General features: G+C 41.2%; 1 protein-coding gene across 2 annotated transcripts; it reads left to right on the plus strand.

Annotated features, from left to right (window-relative positions):
• Nucleotides 1–2,030: 2,030 nt before the first annotated feature.
• On the plus strand, nucleotides 2,031–18,846 carry nfx1 (nuclear transcription factor, X-box binding 1). 2 transcript variants are annotated; one of them, XM_088326030.1, is made up of 23 exons: nucleotides 2,031–2,343; nucleotides 3,844–4,518; nucleotides 5,501–5,662; nucleotides 6,747–6,824; nucleotides 6,896–6,998; nucleotides 7,207–7,278; nucleotides 7,349–7,488; nucleotides 7,920–8,019; nucleotides 8,676–8,893; nucleotides 10,174–10,271; nucleotides 10,363–10,393; nucleotides 10,463–10,548; nucleotides 11,251–11,359; nucleotides 11,542–11,661; nucleotides 14,630–14,709; nucleotides 14,825–15,055; nucleotides 15,116–15,189; nucleotides 16,292–16,393; nucleotides 16,471–16,608; nucleotides 16,681–16,747; nucleotides 17,246–17,391; nucleotides 18,481–18,585; nucleotides 18,708–18,846. In XM_088326030.1, exons 1-23 carry the CDS (start codon nucleotides 2,325–2,327, stop codon nucleotides 18,784–18,786), a joined length of 3,033 nt encoding a protein of 1,010 aa, XP_088182156.1. In that variant the 5' UTR covers nucleotides 2,031–2,324; the 3' UTR covers nucleotides 18,787–18,846. The 2 variants fall into 2 exon arrangements, with proteins under 2 accessions (XP_088182156.1, XP_088182157.1); XM_088326031.1 differs by having other exon boundaries at nucleotides 18,711–18,846.
• The last annotated feature ends 2,501 nt before the right edge of the window (nucleotides 18,847–21,347 follow it).

Genomic DNA, 21,347 nt, shown 5'->3' on the forward strand with positions numbered 1-21,347 from the left:
ACACCCTGAACTGGTTCCCAGCCGGTTGCATTATCTTTGTTTAATCTTATGTGATAATCAATAAAGACAAAAAAATGCCCATATAAATAATTTCCTTCATGTGATGCATACTGAACAAGGCAGGAAACCAGTTGACGATTAGAATCCCATTATTTTCGCCCCTCCTTCTTCTGATGCCTTGAAAGCGTTTGTGGTTATCTCTCCTGAAGTGCTGACTGAAAGTAAGCTGACAAAAGATGAGAACATGCCAACATGGCAGTCCGCCCATGCCACATATGGCCTTCACCTCAAAACAGCCCCCTACTCAAAGGTCACAGTATGTGTTTCATAGCCAGCTCAAAACGAAGCAGACTTGACAAGCCGCTATGGGTGCCATCTGGGCCATAATTCAGGATTGGCTTTCACTCTAGCACTTGAAATGTTCTCATACGTGTCAAAAGCTTACACGAGAACTGCTCAAATGCTTTAGTATACACTGCTCAAGGGTTTGCATTCTTACACGCAGGTCAAACATGCTCACTTAAAGGACTGAAATGGTCTCATAAACCTATATCAAAAGCTTACACATGGATTGGTCAAATGCTTTTGTATGCACTGCTCAAAACGCTCACTTGCAACACTAATATGGTCTCATAAACGTAGGTCAAAAGCGTACTCACGTACTGCTCAAATGCCTTTGTATACACTGCTAAAAAATATTAACTTACAGTTCTGAAAGGGTCTTCTCGGGTATTTACAAATGTGCTGGGCCCATCGGTGGGGACATTACTTGTGTGTTTAGTCTTGCGTTGTGTTTGTGGTGACGTTAATACCCATTGTTAGTCGACGAGCCACTTTGCTTTCAGCATGCGTTGATTTAGCGAATGAGCGTTTCTGACCAGGGTGTCTAAAAGTACTTAAACATTATGTGTGAAGGCTTTTGACATGGGTTTATGAGACCATTTCAGTATTGTAAGTGAGTGTTTTAGAGCCATTTCTGAATTACAGCCCAGACACCTAAAATCCACAGTGGGATCATTTTTTTAATGCTGAGAGGTTCTACTCTAAGTGGTACCGGCCTCTGCTTCCTAAATTCATCCCCATCTGGATGTGCATTGGATGAGAATTGAGCGGCAACCAAATCGGACCAGTCATTTTAGCCATTGAAAGAAACAACCGTGAAATTTCATATAACCGATCAATTGTGCAATGTAATATCAAGATTATTTTTAAAATGATACTTTGACAATACAGAAGTTATTTCTGAAAAAAAAAAAACTTGAAATAAAGTACATTCATTCATTATAATTCATCCAGTCACCTTTATTTTCTGTTTGGAATGTTGTTGTTGTTTTTTAGTCGCCATTACATAATCAATACAGTTGTGAATAAAGCCGAATGGTTATTTCAAAAATAGTATTTGACAGTAGTAGAAGTTCATCTCATCAGCTGCACCGCTTATCCTCAGTAGGGTCGCGGGGATGCTGGAGCCCATCCCAGCAATCATCAGGCAGTGGGCAGGGGACACCCTGGACTGGTTGCCAGCCAATCGCAGGGCACACGGGGACAGACAACTCACTCGCTCAGTCACACCTAGGGACAATTTGGACCGGCCAATTCACCTGAAATGCATGTTTTGCATGTGGGAGGAAACCGGAGTGCCCGGAGGAAACCCACACAAGCACGGGGAGAACATACAAATTCCGCACAGTAAGGCCGGGAGCTGTATTTGAACCCACTCAGGAGGTTCCCATGACCTCAGAACTGTGCCGCACACGCGCTAACCACTGCTCCGCCGTGCTGCCCAGTAGTAGAAGTTGTTTGTACGAAAATATGTTTTTAAAGTAAAGTAAAGTTATTTTATTTGATAAAAAAATAACTGCACCTGTAAATAGGGTTTGTTCCTTGGATTGAATGTATTTAATAAAGTAGAAAATAAATAAAAGTTTTGACTATCGCAGGGTTTTTAGAACGCACCTCACGCAAACAAAAACGAGGGATTACTATACAACGCTTGGTTTTCGCATTTTGGTCTCACAGCACTTGCCGTAGGTAACACCCGTGACGGCGTTAGGCATATTTGTGCGCATGCGTCCTGTTGGGCGACCAAGCTAAAGTTAGCATGTCAAGATCCAAGTGGTTTACCATTACTATTTCACGTCATAGAAACTACTGCCGAGTGTATGATTCCAGCGGGACAAGCAATTGATTAAAACAATAAAATATAAAATAGAGCAAGTATTTTAGGGGGTGTAGTTTCTTAGTGGTAGTTTCTTGGAAGTAAACACGCGGAGGACTACAACAACTTTTGACAAGGAAGCGCCGAGAAGCCATTAGCACGCAGAATGGCCGAAGGCTCCTCTGGTAAATGTTGTTCGCCGCACAGCAACTTCTCGATAAAGCAATCGTTACACTACTAGTCTTCATGTCCTTTATGTTACAAGTTTTACTTTAGTCTATTGTGACAAACTGATTTGACGTTTGTATTGATGCTGTGAGTGAGTTGCACTTTGACACTCCTGTCAAGTTCCTGTTTATTTGTTTGGCCTTTAAAGCCTCAAAGGGCTTACGTAGTAAAGACTTACCTGTACAGTAGGCTACAGGTGTGTCTTTACTGTGTGAGCCCCTTGAACATGAACACCTGCCCTTAGACTTTACATTCCTCCTTTCCATAAACAAAGACTCATATACTATTCAATGAAGGCAAAGGGGATCAAGCAGGTCCCAAAGTGGAAAATGTCGGTAATTGTTCAAAATATAAATACTCTTAATGCCAGCCCTCCTAAACTCATTTAATGGCCATTTGATTTATGAAAGTCCCCTGTTTTTGTAGAAAAAAAACATTTATAATGTATTTCCTTCTACACCTCGCCACACGGCGGTGCTCAAATCAATGTTTCACATTGACCCTTTCAAACACTGCCAGAAAATCTGGGTACTGACCGCCAGTTGTAAGCATCCACTAGACCGCACAAAAAGAAAAAACAGTTGACGTTTACTAGCTTACTCTGTACTTATTAGCTTTTAAACGCCTTTATCAAAGATTGATAATCTTCCCCCTGAGATTCGATCTGCAACCTTAGTGGAAATGTTTAAATCTAAGCTTAAAACACACTTCTACTCTATAGCATATGAATAACCTATATTTTATGTTGATATGTGTATTATTTGCCCTCATGTAGGTTTTAGATGAGGGGATGGTGTCATAATAGTCTGTAATAATAGTTTGCAATAGTCTTTGATCTGTGCAGTCCTTTGAAACTCTGTGATTTAGGGCTATACAAATAAACTTGACAATTAGTGCTAACCACTTTTACGTATCATTCGATGCAACAGGAATTGAATCCTAACCTCTAGAGCACTCGTGACTTAGATGACCTAGGAAAATATATTACATTTTATGTCAACATCACACTATTTCTTTTTTTGTTATGGCGCGTTATGGGAAGAGTTCTATCCAATTATATATAATATATTCTCTTTCAGTTATAAATAGACAACATTAATTTCAGTCTCAAATGTCGCCAGACACGTTTTTCTATTATGTTTTTGTTGAAAATGTTGAATAATCATTGAAGCCCTATTTAACATAAATACAATTGGTGTTATCAATCAAATACATGGGTAAATCAGTCCAGAACTTTGGAATTTTTAAATTTGAACAAAGCCCATTTTGAAGAAACAGAATGTACTCAATAGTGATTGTTTAAATCCAGATCTAAAATTTCAGCTCAATCACGGCAGGGTTTTTGGAGCCATTGTAAACTACAATACTCTGTCAATCTCCCAACATTCACGTTTAATTATGTGGTATTTTTGTGTCTGTCACTGCTGTGTTACACCCTCTCACTGTTGTATTTGTAGAACCAGTGGACCTCAATGTTGAAGGTGCATCGAATCACAAAAAAAACAACAGTTCTAAAGCCCAACACAGTCACTCGAGATTCACTAGCAAGCAACGATCCAGCAAGTCTCGCAAGCAATTTGGCTTCCCACATCAGAGTATCCAACACGCCTCTGAGGATGCTTTCCGCCAACTGGGCCAGGCTGGCCAGAGGAGGCCAAGACAAGGACAATGGCAGGGCATCTTGGACCCCTCTGACAATTTTCACGCCTCTCGCTGGCAAAGCTTTAGCGGTGCCGGCCCTCCAAACAACAGGCCCAATGTAAGCAACAGGCAGAAATACAACACAAATGGCAGTGGGAAGAATTGGCAACAGAGGAATTTGAGACATGAAAATCCGAGGCAAAATGATGACACTCATTTAAGGGAAAATCACAGCGTCGCAGATGGAGGAGAAAGGGCCCGGCAAGCTGAAGCTTCTGCTACCAACCTCCATCAGACAGAGTGGGCCAAGCACAAAGGGCGACACAGAGCTTCCAGACCACCCAAAATGACAACACCAGACCAGATTGACTCTGATCGTGCAGGTAGTTACTATTATGGTGACGAAGGTAGGCGACGCACGGGAGATGCTCACGTTGGCCAGCGGGGACCAAGGAACCTCAGCATGCTAGAAAGCGACCAAACGCAGACAGGTTGGCTCACCCATTCTCGTCTCCCTCCAAAATTGCATCACAATTCATTTGAGAATTGCTTTAGCGCCACAAAATGGCTATACAGTCGTAATGTCTGGTCCAGACCTGTGATTGTTACAAGTAGCTATTTGGAGTACCAGTGTTTTTTAGAGGATCTGCTGGAGCTTTAAAATGCCAACCTTTTGACGTTAAAAAGCGATAGATGTTATTGCACACTCTATTTTTATGGACAAGAAACACAATCTGTCTCCAGAATGTTAAAAACATTTGCTTGCTTAAAGTCAAAGGTAGAAAACATTTACCAAAATGGAAATCTAATGCAATCGTTTGAGCGGTTTATTCACGCACATACGGCCTCACTTAAAGATAAAGCAGCTGTAGACTAAAACACTAGTCTTGAGTAAAGCTCTTTTGTGATTGTTTAGATTTAAAAAAATGTTAGTTTTAGTATCAGTAGGCTTTTTAAGGGGCTGAAAGCACAACTCTAATGCATAAAACAATAGTGTTGGTGAGTGTGGAATAAGCCTCGCCAGCACAGTGCTGCAAAGTCCGGTAATCGAGTTTTACGCTTTAAGTTTTTTTTTACCCAAACTGTCCAGTCTGCTTTATACTTCCCACAACTGATGAAGGTAAATACAAACTTATATTTCATCAAAGTTGTAGCACATCTTTTTTTTTCGATCTCTATCCCCATTGAAGTTCTTAACAATGTAATATCTTCTTTGCTTACACATCCAGCAAATTGTGTAATCCTGAAAACCTTACATTCCCACTTTTTTATAGAAAATTGAGCTTATTCTTACACACAAGAAAGAAACTAAAGAAAAGCTGGTGCATGTGCATTCGTTTCCCATGTAAACAGTTTGATGAGCAGCTGTGCGTGTCGTTGACTTCTGTTTGCTATTGAAACATTAAAGTTTCCACACATGTCGAAGAGCGGCCAACACGGAATCAAGTTGCAACTTTCTTTGCGGCCTTGCAGGGCGCCTGATTGAGCAGCTGTCGCGAGAAAAGTACGAATGCATGGTGTGTTGTGACGTCATCCGCGCCGCCGCCCCAGTATGGAGCTGCACCGGTTGCTTCCATGTCTTCCACCTTCACTGCATCAAGAAATGGGCCTGCTCTTCCACCTCCCAGGCACAAGGTACAGCTTGAGCCAGTGCAGCACGTACGCATGGGGCTGAACTTTGTTTGCAGCCAATTTACAAATTATTTAGGTGGCCTTGAGGAAAACTGATCATTTGCTTCTTTTGGAAAAGGTGAGCATTGGTTTGTGGGTGGAGCCTAGGGGCCTGTGAACTTTAATGTATTCTCACAGAAAGATTGTTTAGGTTGTAAAGATAATCAAAAGAATTCTTTGCTGTTAAATACTTTAAATACAGAACTGCAAAGCTTCCGTGATTAAAAGATTCATGCTCAAATCTAAGAACGAAACTCAATTTTGTCTTTGTACAAGCCGCACCGGATTTTAAGATGTGGGATCAAAATTCATGTGACCATTCAAGATAGCGATTACTTAAATGAGCACATATTTACTACTAAATTGAAAGAACATGAAAGAGGGCTTCGTCGCGTAAAATGTGAGCCCTATATTTCTAGACAGAGCCAGGGCGGACACACTGTGGAGAATAGTGCCAGATTGTAAAACAGACTTGCAAGTTGTCTTTGTGTTGTTATTGGTTGTTGCCACAGTAACAAACCAAATTGCATTCATTGGTTATCGGTCCTTCTGGAGACTTCAGCAATCCGACATTGACACTAATTATACGGAAAAAGAAGTATAGGGATTTTTATAGATGACGTCTACTGCTGTTCAATTCGGATGTATAAATTGAGGACGTTGAAATACTGTAAATATTTTGCAAGTCTTCAGTAAAGTACTTTTAAACCTCCCATTTTGCTTTTGTTATGTATAATATGAATATGTTGGCCCTAATTTTTTTGTAAAAGGGTGTCAAATGTTTTCAGACATAACTGCAGTGATTTGTATTTAGAGCACATGTGTTTGCAAAAGAGCGGCTCGCTGTTTTCCCTGGTGTCGCCGTAGGGAAAAAAAAAAGTATCGGCACCGTATTTAAAGCCACAGTGTTTAAAATGTAGGAAAAAAGTACCGTTTTGTAGTCCAGAATTTATTGTACCCATATTTTTGTTGACCTCACAGTCTAATCAATAATTTGCTCTGCTGTCTTTAGCCCTCCACCCACCCTCATCTATTTCATTTTTTTCAGACTCAGCTGCTGGTTGGCGTTGTCCCGCCTGTCAGAATATTGCGTTCAAACACCCAGGCTCTTACACTTGCTTCTGTGGTGAGTTTACTTATCAGCCATGTTATAGTTTGGTTCCAGAATAAGATGTTTTTTTCGCTCTCTGGTGACAGGTAAAGTAACCAATCCTGAGTGGAAACGCACTGAAATTCCACACAGCTGTGGTGACATGTGCGGGAAGAAAAGAAGTGGTGATTGCAAGCACCTGTGTAACATGTGAGCAACATAAACTTCCACGGCACGGCTCATGGTTACTGGAGCATCATGTTATGATTTAGTTGCGTGCGTTTTAGTGAACGGGGACACAAAACTGAATACAGTATGCATGAAAAAATGATATTTTTGTCTCTATAGAGCTTTAGAGCTTGGGTGACAGATTGCCATTAAAAATGTGCACATGAAAGATGTTGTTTGTCCCTCTCAGTTTATGTCATCCAGGACCTTGTCCGCAGTGTCCTGCCTTCGTGACCAAGTCGTGCGTCTGCGGACGAACAAGGTAAGGCACAAAGCCTCCAGTTTTTATTTATTTTAAATGCTCTAAGCAGGATGGCCTTACTTTTTCGCAGCCAGTCCATACGCTGCAGCAAGCTCTCGGTTCTCCATTGCCAGGAGCCGTGCAGTACTTCACTCAACTGCGGTCGACACACCTGCGCTCAGGTGTGTCACAGTGGGCTGTGTCTGCCCTGCCAGCTTCCAGTCCAGCAAGGTGAGGCCCACGCTGCCTGAAGAGAGGGATGGTCCATGTGGCGGCCTTTGAATTAAGTTCACGGTTGTTAGGAGGGCGAGACTTTTTTTTGGGACTTGTAATGCAGTCATCATTTGCCCTTTCCAAAGACAAAGAAAAAAAACAGCATTATTTATGGCTCATTGGTGTGATGTGTCACTCCACCTCATTCTGACCAAACAAGCACAGAATAAAAAAGGTAAAGAAAAGAAGATTGAGATTTAGCTTCCAAGTCCAGGCTCTAACAGGAAATGTATTTCATGCTTGCTCTGAATATTTGATAAAACAAATGCAGCTAGCAGTCTTTACATGCTTTGAATTGGCCACAAATGGTTTCCTGATGACTTTGTGAGAAACAGGCTAACACAAATGCTCATAAAGTGTTTAATGTGAGTCCTTTTCCCCTCCTCTAGCCTGCTACTGTGGAGTCTCCACTCGAGAGGTTTTCTGCGGCACAAATGAAGATAGATTCGAGGGTAACGGGAATTACTCTTGCCAGAAGACATGCGGAAGGTAAGCCTTTTTTCCATTAGCCAGAGAACGTAAATGAATTCCATTTAAAAACTGGGAACCTTGTCTCCCCTCAGACTGAGCTTGTCACGTACATTTATGAGGAAAAATACTTTTCAATCAAGTAGAGGCTTGCCAGGCATCACCTGTGAAAATGAGGAAAGGCTTAGAAAAGTAATAGGATCACAGCTTTACATCCAATTGAAAGGTAGTCATAATGTTTTTTCTCCGGGATAATTGTAAAATTGAATACAAGTCAGGCTTGTCCAATGGGGAGGAGTGGCTCAGTGGTAAGCTTGATCACCTCACTACTGAGATAAGGGGTCCGGTGCCAGGCTGCCACTGTATGTGGGAAATATCCTTGAGACATGTACTAAACCTTGAGTTGCTCCTGATACTGTGCTACAATTCTGTAAATGAGATATAAAGTGCTATCAGGACCTTGTAAGGTTGATAAGTGCTGCATAAGTGAAGTATATTTGTAATTCCCTAAGTTTCCAAGTCAATATCTTAGCTGTCAATCCACTAACCACTTCTCCAGGGTTGGAGGCAACGGATAGTGATAGTCTTTTGAATGGGAAACTGGATCAAAAGTAAATTAAATATTCTCATTCTGTGTTGTCAACTGTTCCACTCACACTGGCCCACCTGCACTCCAGGATGTTAGACTGCCAAAGTCATCGGTGCCAGCAGCCGTGCCACCGTGGCCCGTGCCTTGCATGCCCGCTCTCTCCAAGTGCACTCAAGACTTGCCCATGCGGCCAGACAACTTTAGCTAAGCTCCTGGAGCTCGGCTGCTTGGAACGAAAGACTTGCACGGATCCCATCCCAACATGCTCCAAGATGTGCTGCACGCCTCTGCCCTGCAGCTCCGACGGTAGGATTACGCAAGGTTTTTTTCCCAACACCAACGCGGCATGCTCAGGCACATGTTTACATTTTCAGAGTAGGCGTTGTATAATTGTGAAAAAACATATCTGTTTCAGTTTTTATTCTTTTACAAAATTGATCCACTCTCATCGCTGAGAACATTTGCTAATGATACAAATTTTTCATTTAGTTTTTACTCGTGTATTTTTATTTCCAAATAAATAAAGACCATCCCACAAATAAGGCCTAAAGCTTTATTAATCAGATGAGTTTTTTTTATATCATCCCAACAAAAAATCTCTGTGCTGCTTTGATACAAAAGGACTACAAAAATTACTGGCTTACACAAGTATACTTTTATCCACATTGTGACTGCAGTTGCCAGTGTGTGTCATTCTGTCTAACCCCACCACTTGCCCTCTTCCTACCTGACAAGTTGATTGGCAGCAATCGTCTTCAAATAGTTATTTGTAAAGCACCTTACTCACAAGGAATTTCAACTCAAAGTGCTGAGTAAAAATAGTCAATAACAAATAAGTCATCCTACTTTCTCCGCACCCAATAACCCAGACGGTGAAACACAAAGGCTGTGATGGAAAAACATGGCAAGGCACAGACAGAGTCACTATGTGATAAAAGGGACCTAAGGGATGCTTATCCACATCGATGGGGATAGTAACGGCGGGTACAGGGAGCAGTTAGAAACCTTTCTCCTGTAAGCAAACCATCTACCCCTCCTAGTGCAGAGGGCCTCGCACATGAGTAAACACAGAAATTTAGAGGAACTTAAGAGACACATAAAAAGATCTGAAATAAAGATTCAATGGGGCCGCCAAACAAAAATGTGACCGCCAAACAAAAATGTGACTTTATTCTGTAAATAAGCAAGTTGTGCAAAGTCTTTTAGAAAAATAAAGCTATGCTAATTCATTCCCGATGTCGGATAGTATTAGTAGTTATTGAAACTTTTGCTTTTATCACAACGGTAGATTGGTAAAATGGTTATTGGCCCATGCTTTTTTTGGAAACTGCCGTCATTGTGTTTAATACACATTATTAAAATAACAATTTTCTTAAGTATTTGTCTGTTTTAATGTTGATGTTCGAGGTTGGGGTCTGTCCTCAAAGATAAAATATCAGTCATTCAATCTATGACAGATCTTTTTGTTAATGATTGGCGACTGACCAATCCCTAAATCTACCATTTCAAAAAAATGATGGGTCTTTTCTTTGGTCAATGCAAAGTTCAAGTGTTTGTTTCATCACAGTGGTTCCTAAATGTTTCAGACGTGATCCACCAATGTGAGCAGTTATGCCATGAGGGAGCCTGTGGCCCTTGTTCCCTGACTTCCACTATTAGGTGCAGGTGCTCTTCCAAGGCAAAGGTAACTATAGTTCCCCGTGTGACTACACAATAGGCACATCAAATATATCCCTTATTTGATTTCCTACTGTCTGCCTTGTATTCGGTTTTAGGAGGTGCCCTGTGCCACAATCCAAAGAGAGGGTGAGCTCATTGCTTCTCTAAGGGAGGGGCCTTAACACTATTTACATTTTTCTGTCTGTGGCATCCCAGGTGAGCTGGCACAGTTTACTTGCGAGAAGCGCTGTAACAAGAAGCTTTCATGTGGCCGCCACAAATGCCGCCAGCTTTGCTGTGTGGTGAGTTACACCAAATTCAAATTGAATACATGTGCTTCATTGTCTATGGATTCTGCAACCAATAAAAAGCATGATTGTCAGCGGGCTGTTGCAAATCCACTACGGCACTCGGCTCTCCAAAAGCTTTGCGAGCTTTCTACTTCTTACGTACAGCACATGAAGACTTTAATAAAGCTCACAAAAATTACCAGCATGAACTTGAAAGTTTTATCAGGTATATTACATAATAAAACCATTTGCAAAATGTGCAACACAAAGTGTATTTGTAGAAAAAATGGAATGCTGTTGTTCAGGAGGGAGGAGTAGACAATATGGAAAAATAAGCACATCACAATTTCAAAAAGTATTGTAGTATTAATGCAGTTGCATTTGTATATAAAAAAAAAGCAACACAACAATTTAATTTTCACTGCAGTTTACTTAACTCACAGTAACGCATGCAAACTGAAAAGTGTCAAAAATAGCACAGAAAAACTGGTTTAAAAGCAAATAATTTAAAGTTTCAGCTAATTATTAAAGCATTTTTCTTCCCAAAAAGTGCATACTCTTAAAACAATTTTGTCTTTTGGGGACTGGCCATTCTGGACAGTGGCTTTACTGTAGATAGGGCACCAAATGTGACAGCTTGGTATTTAAGTTTTGAACGCTTGACTTCTTGTACTGACTGGTGGGTGTTTGCATGCGTTTGCCTCTTGTATGCAGGATACAGAGCACAAGTGCCAGCTGATCTGCAGTTACAAACTCAGCTGTGGTCTGCATCGCTGCCAGGAGCCTTGTCACTCTGGAGCCTGCAAACCCTGCTTGCAGTCTAGTGAGTCATATGCAGTGTTATCGCTACATCTTAGTGTTCTGCGTTTTTGAGGGGACTTGTTTCGGATCTAATAAGACAGGACTCATTTGGTTCTTATTTGTTGCTTAGTTCATGTCCACATTTTGTCATTCTTTTTCCGATCTTTCCGCTTGTTATTTTTCTTTACATTTGTGTGTTTGCAGGTTTTGACGAGCTGACATGTCATTGTGGGGCCTCTGTGTTGTACCCACCAGTCCCGTGTGGCACAAATCCACCTGAGTGCAATAAACCGTGTACCCGGAATCATGATTGCAAACATCCAGGTGAAGCATGGCACATTCACTTCTTCATAGTTTACTTTTAGGGACAAAAAAGTACAATGTGTGCTCACCCCTTTTAGCATTTGTGGCATGTTCCAAATGGATGACGCCACCCAGCACACCATTAAATAAATTAACCTCCGAGTGGCGCCATAATCCTGTCCTGGTTGCTCTAGGCCAGGGGTGTCAAAGTCAAATGGACGGAGGGCCAAATAAAACATTTGGCTACAAGCCGAGGGCCGGACTGTCCAATCTTTACTGAAACCAAGATTTAACCTACTGAAAACACAACAAATATATTACAATATGATTGGATAAATAAAGCAATATTTTCTTATGACTCCGTCAGTCATTTTTAATTTCAGCAGGCACAAAATACAAATGTCCTTTATATAAAAAACTCATAACATATCTCATAACAACAACTCATAACCATTTTCTATCATTCAATCATCTGAAATTATTAAAAAGAAATATTGCCTCGAAATACAATAAAATAAAGTGCAAAAATCTCTTGTTACTTAAAACCAATAGCAATCAACACACTGGACCTCATCTGTCCTGCTCAAATGTACATTGACTTTCTTTTCTGTGCTTTCTCTGGGTTAGTGTGAAAAAAAGGAATTACTGATTAACAAATAATAACAATCAAAAGTCATTTTCTCTGCTAAAGAGGAGACAATTTTATTAAAAGACTGTTGTCCACATCAAGATCTATTTTCCATGAAAAGCCGAAAAACAAGAAACACTCCCAGGACAGAGTCGGCAAACAAAAACAACATAGTCAACATAGACAATAAAGCTTTAAAATTCCCGAGGGGAACAACAAAAAACAAGACCTTCTTTATGTGCATATTTAACTTTTAAACTTGAACGGAGTAAAAACTTCAAATGTGTAATTGCACAGGAAACATTACTGTATTATTACTGTATTTACATACATTTATATACAGTACTGTATTACTACAACTCTACATTACTTGTTTGAGGTGTGTGTTTTGTTTTATGATGCCGTCTAATATTATACTCTTTCATCACCGCCACACTTTCTCCACATAGCAGACACACAGGTTTTCCAGCTACCTCCGTGAACATGTACTCCAACTCCCACCTTGTTTGAAAGCCCCGGTTTTCAGTGTCCACCTTCCGTTTAGCCATTGTTGATGGGTATCTGTGGGCTAATTTTTGCTGTTATGCTAATGACTGCTGCTGATCGACTGCTGAATAAATCAAACCGCCTCTCGCTTTGCTCCCGCTCAGCGCGTCCCCGTTGCATTGTGGGAAATGTAGTATTCATGCGTACTGCGGGCCGCTGGCTTGCAGCGGCCTGCGGGCCGGATCTAATAATATATTGATATCGTCACGCGGGCCAGGTAAAACCCTCTCGCGGGCCTAATGTGGCCCGCGGGCCTTGACTCTGACATATGTGCTCTAGGCTGTGTTTGCAGAGTGGAGCATCTTCCACGCTCATGTACTCTTTACTCATTCGGTCAGTGGATGTACAGTGGATGAATGGAAGTTGTCAGTTAAGCTGTTTGATTTTAAAATGAAAGTAACTTTTACATTTCAAAACTCTGTACAATAAAGCCAACCATTGTGGAAAACTTGTCCACTGCAGCACAATGCTGCATTTCAAAGAAATTATGCTAGTGTTTTCAATACATTCTTAAACAAACTAATGGCCGGGGAGAATCTTCAGACAATAGAAGAAAGATCAATCACCTCTGTTTAGGGATACATAGAAGACTTGTGTTGATGACACCACAAGCAGTTATTGTAATTCTTTTTTTTAAAAGGAAAAGTAGTATGTTGAATGCCGACCTTGAGTCGGGTCGTGAAAATATTGTCAGACATTAAACCAGTCTTTGGTACAAAAAAGTTTGGGCACCCCTGCCCTAGGACACTGGAGGAAGAATACGCCATCAATGATTTAAACCATGTAAATTAAAAAATGATTTATGGAGAAAAACAGCGACATTAAATAGCTCAACACACTATAGAAAAAAATAGGAAATGCAAAACCCGATAAACAATTAACATTTCCTAAAAACACATGACTACCATTTTATTTCGTCTTGGCACATCGCGGGATTCCAAGAGTTAATTGTAGTAACGGAATAAGCTTGCAATAAAATACAGGACCTGGACTTAAAGGCAGAACTTCAAAACACAATCTTTGACATTCACAAACACACAAAACTACAAAAAAAAAACCATCAAAAACCGGGAACGATTAGCCAACATCTCAATAAAAACGTAAACACAATTATCGTATAGAATAACCGTAGGGATGAGAGCGGACAATTAAAACGACAAACAAACAATCATTTGAAAACGATTGGTGATTTAGCTACGTTTGAAAGATTTCCAAACTGAAAAACATATGGTAAATGGTCTGCATTTATATAGCGCTTTTCAAGTCAATGAAGACCTCCCAATGTGCTTTACAATGTGCTTCACACTTACCCATTCACACACACCAATAGGGTCATCCAAGCAAGAACATCAATCTAAATACCTTAACTGCTGACAGAGCCAGAGAAAACAACTGCTTAGAATAAATGCCTCATACTCAGTTTACAGTTTTGGAAAATAAAAATAGTCAGTGAGTGCTTAACGCTAGAAGCGTATTGGTGTACTGATGTCTATCAGCTCAGAGTTGCCCCACCGAGGAGGAAGTGTAGTACGAATTAGTTCTAAAAAACGTAAAGCTACAATTTTCTTGATCGGAAATGTTATTCTTGTTTGAATTTCAATGAACAATTCAACATTTGCAAAATGTATGCTCGATAAGGGTTGGTCGCGCCTTGCAATCCCCCACTCCAAGATGATCATTCACGTCATCTTTTAAACATAGCTGGTCCTTAGGGCAAGGGAGGGTAGATTTCTGCAGACAACCGCATGTTGTGAACCATTATACACATAGAGAAAACGTCTGACAAGTCCCTTAATAAAAATAATTCTCTTTCAGTCTTCCACAACTGCCACAGTGAAGAAAAATGCCCTCCCTGCACTTATCTGATGGACAAGTGGTGTATGGGAAAGCATGAGGTGAGGGCAAATTCAAAACGTATTGCAGTATGACCCTCCCCCCAACCATGTCCATTTTTTTTCCATTTGCTTTTACCTATAAAGATTTATTGCAAGAATTATTTTTTCTTCCAAGCAACGCAGCAATATCCCATGTCACCTGCAAAACATTTCTTGCGGGCTGGTGTGTGGCAAGCCGATGCCGTGCCAGATGCACCACTGCAAGAAAATCTGCCACCGTGGCGATTGTCTGGCGGCAGATAGATGCCAACAGCCTTGCATCCACCCCCGTACTGATTGCGGACACGCCTGCGATGCCCCATGTCACTCAGGCTCCGCCTGCCCGCGCACTACCTGCACCGCTAAGGTAAAGACATCAGATTTCCAATTAAGACGTTCAAGTATTAATTCTGCAGAATGCTTTCAGGTGGCCATTCAGTGTCATTGCGGTAGAAGAAAGGAGACCGTGTCTTGTCCTGAGGCGGCCAGCTCTTATCAGAGGTCAGTCGAGTTTTTCAAGTCAATAATTAGAATTTAAAATTCATCTCATCTCATTAGCCATACCGCTTATCCTCATTAGGGTCGCGGGGGGGCTGGAGCCCATCCCAGCCATCTCCAGGCAGTGGGCAGGGGACACCCTGAACTGGTTGCCAGCCAGTCACAGGGCACACAGGGACAGACAGCTCATTCGCTCATTCACACCTAGGGACAATTTAGACCGGCCAATTCACCTGAAATGCATGTTTTTGGAATGTGGGAGGAAACCGGAGTGCCCGGAGGAAACCCACGCAAGCACGGGGAGAACATACAAACTCCGCACAGGAAGTCTGGAGCTGGATTTGAACCCACGACAGGTTCCCGAGACATGAACTGTGCCGCACAAGCGCTAACCACTGCGCCGCCGTGCTGCCTGAATTTAAAATTGGAACTGATTTTTTTTGCCTGTTAAAACAACATAGTGAATATGGTTTACAACAGGATTAGTCATGGGACTCCGAGATATACATGTAATAAAGACTTAAAGAGAAAAACAACATAAAAAGAATGTCAGGATAGATGGGCAAAAATATTGCTTTGAGACTGGCGTTAGTTGTAAGTGCATTAGAAAGAAAATGAATACCTTTTTGCCCAGCTACATCATAAATTTCACCAACAGGGATCTTAATACTCTTGTTTTGAATGTTGCTCTAATTTAATTTTAATTTAAAAGCTGCAGTGTGTATTACAGAGCCCCCCTAGTAATTCATTACTTTTAAAAGAAAAAAAACACATTTTTAAATACTAGAAAATTTAGAAATTTGTAATTATATTAAGTGGCTTCAGACATCCTTTAAAAAAGTTGATGTGTTTCGGTCGCTTCTTCCTACTGCAGATGGCGGAATGACAATTTTGTAAAGTTGGTTTATACCCGTGGTGCTTTAAAAGGGGTTTAAGGGTCAGTAAGGTTGTGACCAGAATGTCATCTCATCATGGCTGAGCCCAGTGATTCAGAAATCCGCTGCTTGTCATCTTGATTTAGGCGTACATGAAAACTAGATAGCAAGGTACTCTGGTACTGGCTCGGCTGTCGTATTGCCTCCTTAAATGTTTTTGCATGTATCAGATACACAGCCATCTCCATGGCCAGCAAATTGTCCGATATGCAGCTGGGTGATTCCATGTATATTGGCCCGCTGCTGACCAAGAAAGAGGTCAAGGAGGGCAGGTAGGTTGTGACATTTGGGCTATGCACAGGCCGTTTCCCCGTAGTGGCTGGCTGACCCGGTCGGGTCTGCATTTCAGGTTGGAGTGTGATGAGGAGTGTGCCACGTTGGAGAGGAACAAGCGGCTGGCCGAGGCCCTACAGATAGATCCCTCTTCTGACCCGTTCAACGTGCGCCCCCCCTCAGTCTACAGCAGCAGTCTGAAAAGTGACGCCAGGTGAGCCTTTATTTCTTGAATCCCCTTTTGTCCAAACCATAGTTGCTCAGTCTGCGGATTGCTCTCTTTCAGAAAAGACTTGAAATTTGTCTCTGGTGTTGAGGCAGCAATTAAGAATCTTGTGGAACTTGTTTCTAAGGTGAGTGCGCACTTTGCTCTTCTAAGCGTGGACAGAGCCATGGCGACAATGTACATTATTGTTTAGAAATATATGGTTGCTTAGAAATGTCCTTTTGGTTTTTTTCAATGATCATAACATAAAACTAATCTGAAATACATCCCATACAATCTTAATGTGGTAAGTGACTACTTTACCTGCAAATGTGTAGTTCTATGCAATATGTACATGGATTAATTGAGGTCTATATCCAGCATCATTGTACAATGAGATTTATTCATAAATTTACAGAGAGAGCAGAAGAGAGAGACAGCAAAAGAAGTTAAAAAAACTGTAAGCCCTGCCTCAGCAAACTTCTTCCTTATATCGATTAGTGGGCGTTTATCACACATGCATAAGACACAAATATACTCACCACCTCTACAAAAATACATCCCAGCTTATGGTGCACCGTAGCTCCTTATTGTTCCGACTGATTTTGTTTTCTACATACGTAAGCTGAAGCATGTTTCGGTTTAGGGCAAGCAGCCAAAGAGGAGCCACAGCTTTCAACCAATGAACAGGGAGCGGCGCAGGATTGTCCACGAGCTGGCTGAGGTTTATGCTGTGGATAGCGTCAGTTATGATAGCGAGCCAAAACGCGCCATCGTCATCACAGCGCACAAGTAAGCCTGACAAATGAAACCACATCCACCCTTCTCCTTCTCTATTTTGTGCTTTGCCAGATGATTAGCTTTGGCTTTATTTTGTGAATATTTAGGGTAAGGGTACAAAAATACCTTATTTTCACTGGGCTTACGTTCCAAAAATAATCCGCGATAGTCAAAACCTGCCAAGTAGAAACATTTATTAACTACTCTATTATAAATTGAAACAAAATAATGAACCCAATTTACAAGCACAATAATTTAACAATTAAATATTGTACATCTTTACCCGTAATAAAAAAGGTCTGCTGTTAGTCAATGACCTGCAGTTTTTAATATGTCCACTGGATGTCACGCAATAAAGCACTTCTGCAGTAGCCCTGTTGCAATGAGTTTTTCAATGCCATTGTTAAAGTGTAGTATTTAAAAAGGGGAAATATTACTTTGCTATTACTCTTTGTAAATGAATAAAATAATTTGTATATTTTGTGTGTTTGAAAACCAATTGGTTGAAATTGTCACTTTGTAGACACGCAAATCTGAAAAAATGGATTGGTTTATGTCATCTATTTTCCTCATGTATTGTCAAGGTATCGGATTTAAGACTATCGGCATATAGAAGAAGAAAAAAATACATCAATCAGCTATTTGTTGTCCTCCGGCCCCGCCCCGATCACATTTTTCCAAACCAATGTGGCCTGTGACTCAACGTTTGCTGACCCCTGCTTTAGCATTTCAAGAATTCCACCTTGTTGGCAATAGAAACCATCTTCCTCCGCCTTTTGGCCGCTGCTTCAGGTGCTATTTTTGGTCTAGAGCATTTTGTTAAACTCAAATTTAAAACTTATTTGTGTGTGCATAATCTAGATTTGTCAAAGTCTTTGTGTATGGTGTAGACCTCAACGTTATTGATGGACAGTTAGAAAGGGGGCAGGTTACTATTTAGCCATTCAGAATGCATAACGCAATCTCCGACTAAAATCCGCAAAACTGCGAAAAGGAAACCGCAAAACAGTGTAGGATTTCTGTACGTACGTAAGGAAAGGGAGACCAGTAAACTGAGAAATGTAAGATTACTGAGTAGCCAACCTGTTTGTCAATTGAAAGGGACAAGTCGCAGTGTCCCAAATGGATGCTGTCCCAGCTGATAGAGCGTGAGACGGCTGCCAGTGCCCCTGTGCCCATCGCTCACATCAAGCAAGCCAGCAGCAGGTAAGTTCTTCTCCTTCTTAAAGGCATTTCCTTTATACCTATCTATTTTTCTAGTAGCAGGTGAGTTTCTCTGCTTCTGACAAGCATTTCCCTCATACCTATCTGCAAATTTTGCTTGCCAGCAGGGTCTCCAGCACCACGACCTGGTCTACTTTAGTCAAAGAAGAGCCGCTTATTGATTATTTTGACGTGCAAGACTGAAGGGATCAACCAAAACAGAAATTTTAAAACAAGTCTTGAAATAAAGTTAATCTCCCTTCATCGATGGACTCCCTTTTGTTTTTCTCATCAAGTCCAGTGTGTATACAACAAGGTGAGGAAGAGTAGTCTGCACCGTGATGGGTAAGTTTGTATCACATTTTGACAGGTCATCGGGTCCGCTTAACGAAGCATATTCAGGAGAATCAAGAGAAAGAAAAAAATAATGATTGCAAACAAGTGTCTTAATTGCGACATTGTGTGTTACTTTTCTGCACTAGACATGTGGATTAGGCAGGCGACTCGAACTCAATTTACTTGGGGTGGCCAGACTTAAGGTCAAGGTGAAGTGGAGCCATATTGGGTTTTCCACAAGACAAAAACGTGCTATTTTCAAATATCTTATTTTTTCCGTTACACATCATAAGATGTAAATATTATAAAAGAAACTGTTATGAATCGGTTATAAGTAAAAAAATATTTGGAAACATGTTACTTGAGAAAACAAATGCAGAAAAATCTAAATAGTCAGAAGTGTTGTCACTGTCTCCCTCTTCCCTCTCTTTATCTTTTCTTTCTTTCTTTCAAAATCGCATTTGAAACACACTACAGACAAAACACCCTTTTTTCAGCTGATGTCTTATTATTTTTTGTTTTAATCCTGTCCGCACGATAACTGGCTGGCATTGTAAGTGATTTTTAAAGCAATTTTAGCCATAGCTTATTGATTAGCACAGAAGTCGCGTCAAACTCTCACTGCTCGTACTAACATTTAAACATATTAAGCTAGGGGCCTTAAATTATCGGCCCCTGGGACACAAGTTTTAGACCCTTGGTATAAAGTGCAGTTATCCCCAACCTTGTCTCTATTACGGACTGGTTTAATGTCTAACAATGTTTTCAGCCCAAGGGTGGCATTAAGCATGTTTGTGCTTTTTCTAAAATAATAACAATGATAACATTGATAATAACAATAATATCCGTTATAATGTGCATAAATCCAGCATGGCGGCGCAGTTCTGAGGTCATTAGATCGAACCCCTCTGTGTGGAGTTTGGATGTTCTCCCTGTGCTTGCATGGGTTTCCTCTGGGCACTCCGGTTTCCTCCCATATTCCAAAAAACATGCATGTCAGGTCAATTGGCCGGTCAAATTTGTCCCTAGGTGTGAATGAGCGAGTGAGTTTTCTGTCCCTGTGTGCCCTGCCTGGCTAGCAACCAGTTCAGAGTGTCCCCTGCCCACTGCCCGAAGATAGCTGGGATGGGCTGCAGCACCCCCGCGATCCAACTGAGGATAAGCGGTGCAGATAATCGATGGATGGATGTGCATAAGCCCACTGTGTCATCCATGTAACATGGCACAGAAATCACATGACATGGGCAACCCTCCGCCAACTCACTGCAACACACTTTGGTCTCTATCAAAAAGTGTTCAAGCATTGGGTGTTTTTGATATTGGGAAAACTATAAACTCCTTTAGGAGACTTCTAGTTTACCATCTATGTCTCATGAAATATATGCTGAACCCAAACTGAACTTGTATACCGGTAATAGATGTCTGCCGCTAAGTGGTTTGAATTATCTAAAAACATGACTTTGCCTTTTGCCAAGTAGATAGATAGATAGATACTTTATTCATCCCCTAAGGGAAATTCACATTTCCAGCAGCATCCCTGAGCTGAGAACAATACAATAATAAAGCCGGCCAAAGTAGGCGGATATTTGATAAAGAACATAGAACAATAAGGTGTGCAGAGACTGACAAACTGTATGAGACGAGGAAAATCGTAATGGGGGGCGGTTCACCTCTGACTGGGTCTCTCAAAATGAATAGCTCGGGAGGATTCACAGTTATTACTACATATAAAAGAAATAGGCGGCTCCTGCCTTCCAAATAACGCACATTATTCTTAATTTGTAAAATACAGACCAACTGTAGCACGTTTTTCTGAATTGTGTAAAAAGGATGAATTATGTGATTCGAAATCGATTTATGAGGTCAATCAGGTAAATTGCTTTGGCCTCGACCGCTTGTCGTGAGTGACAGTTTGAGTGATAGGCATGCGTTTATATTCGAGACGAGTGGATATTAAACAAATGGAAAGAAAACGTCCCAAGCCATCCGGTGCCCTATTTAGAAAATCACCCCGCCCAGGGGGTAATTTAGTGTAGAACCGCCACTGTTTGCACGGTCCACTTTCATTTTAACACGCAACAACGTGGTGTGGATTTGTGACGACATCAAAGCGCGTCAGTTGAACCCTTCCAATATGCGCTTAACGTCACACGAAACCTCAATATATGTGATCGTTTTAAACAAGTTTAGCTAATATACCTAAAAAATAATACGGTGCCACTGCCTGCATGCATCTGCGTTTTGTTTGAGCACAAGCTCTCCACCATGATCGGCAGGTTTCCGACATTTGTGAAAATGAACAGAAAATCCACTGGCGACGTGTTGCACCGTAGGAAATACTTTCAAATTTGCAAACACTCCCTCGCCTAAGCTTATTTTTTACCGTTTGGCTCGCGTCGGCTGGCAAGCGACTATCGCCGCCGCGCATG

Source organism: Urocampus carinirostris, chromosome 2 (genome assembly GCF_059441175.1).
Source record: "Urocampus carinirostris isolate Australia breed hairy pipefish chromosome 2, RoL_Ucar_1.0, whole genome shotgun sequence".
NCBI classification, from domain to species: domain Eukaryota; kingdom Metazoa; phylum Chordata; class Actinopteri; order Syngnathiformes; family Syngnathidae; genus Urocampus; species Urocampus carinirostris.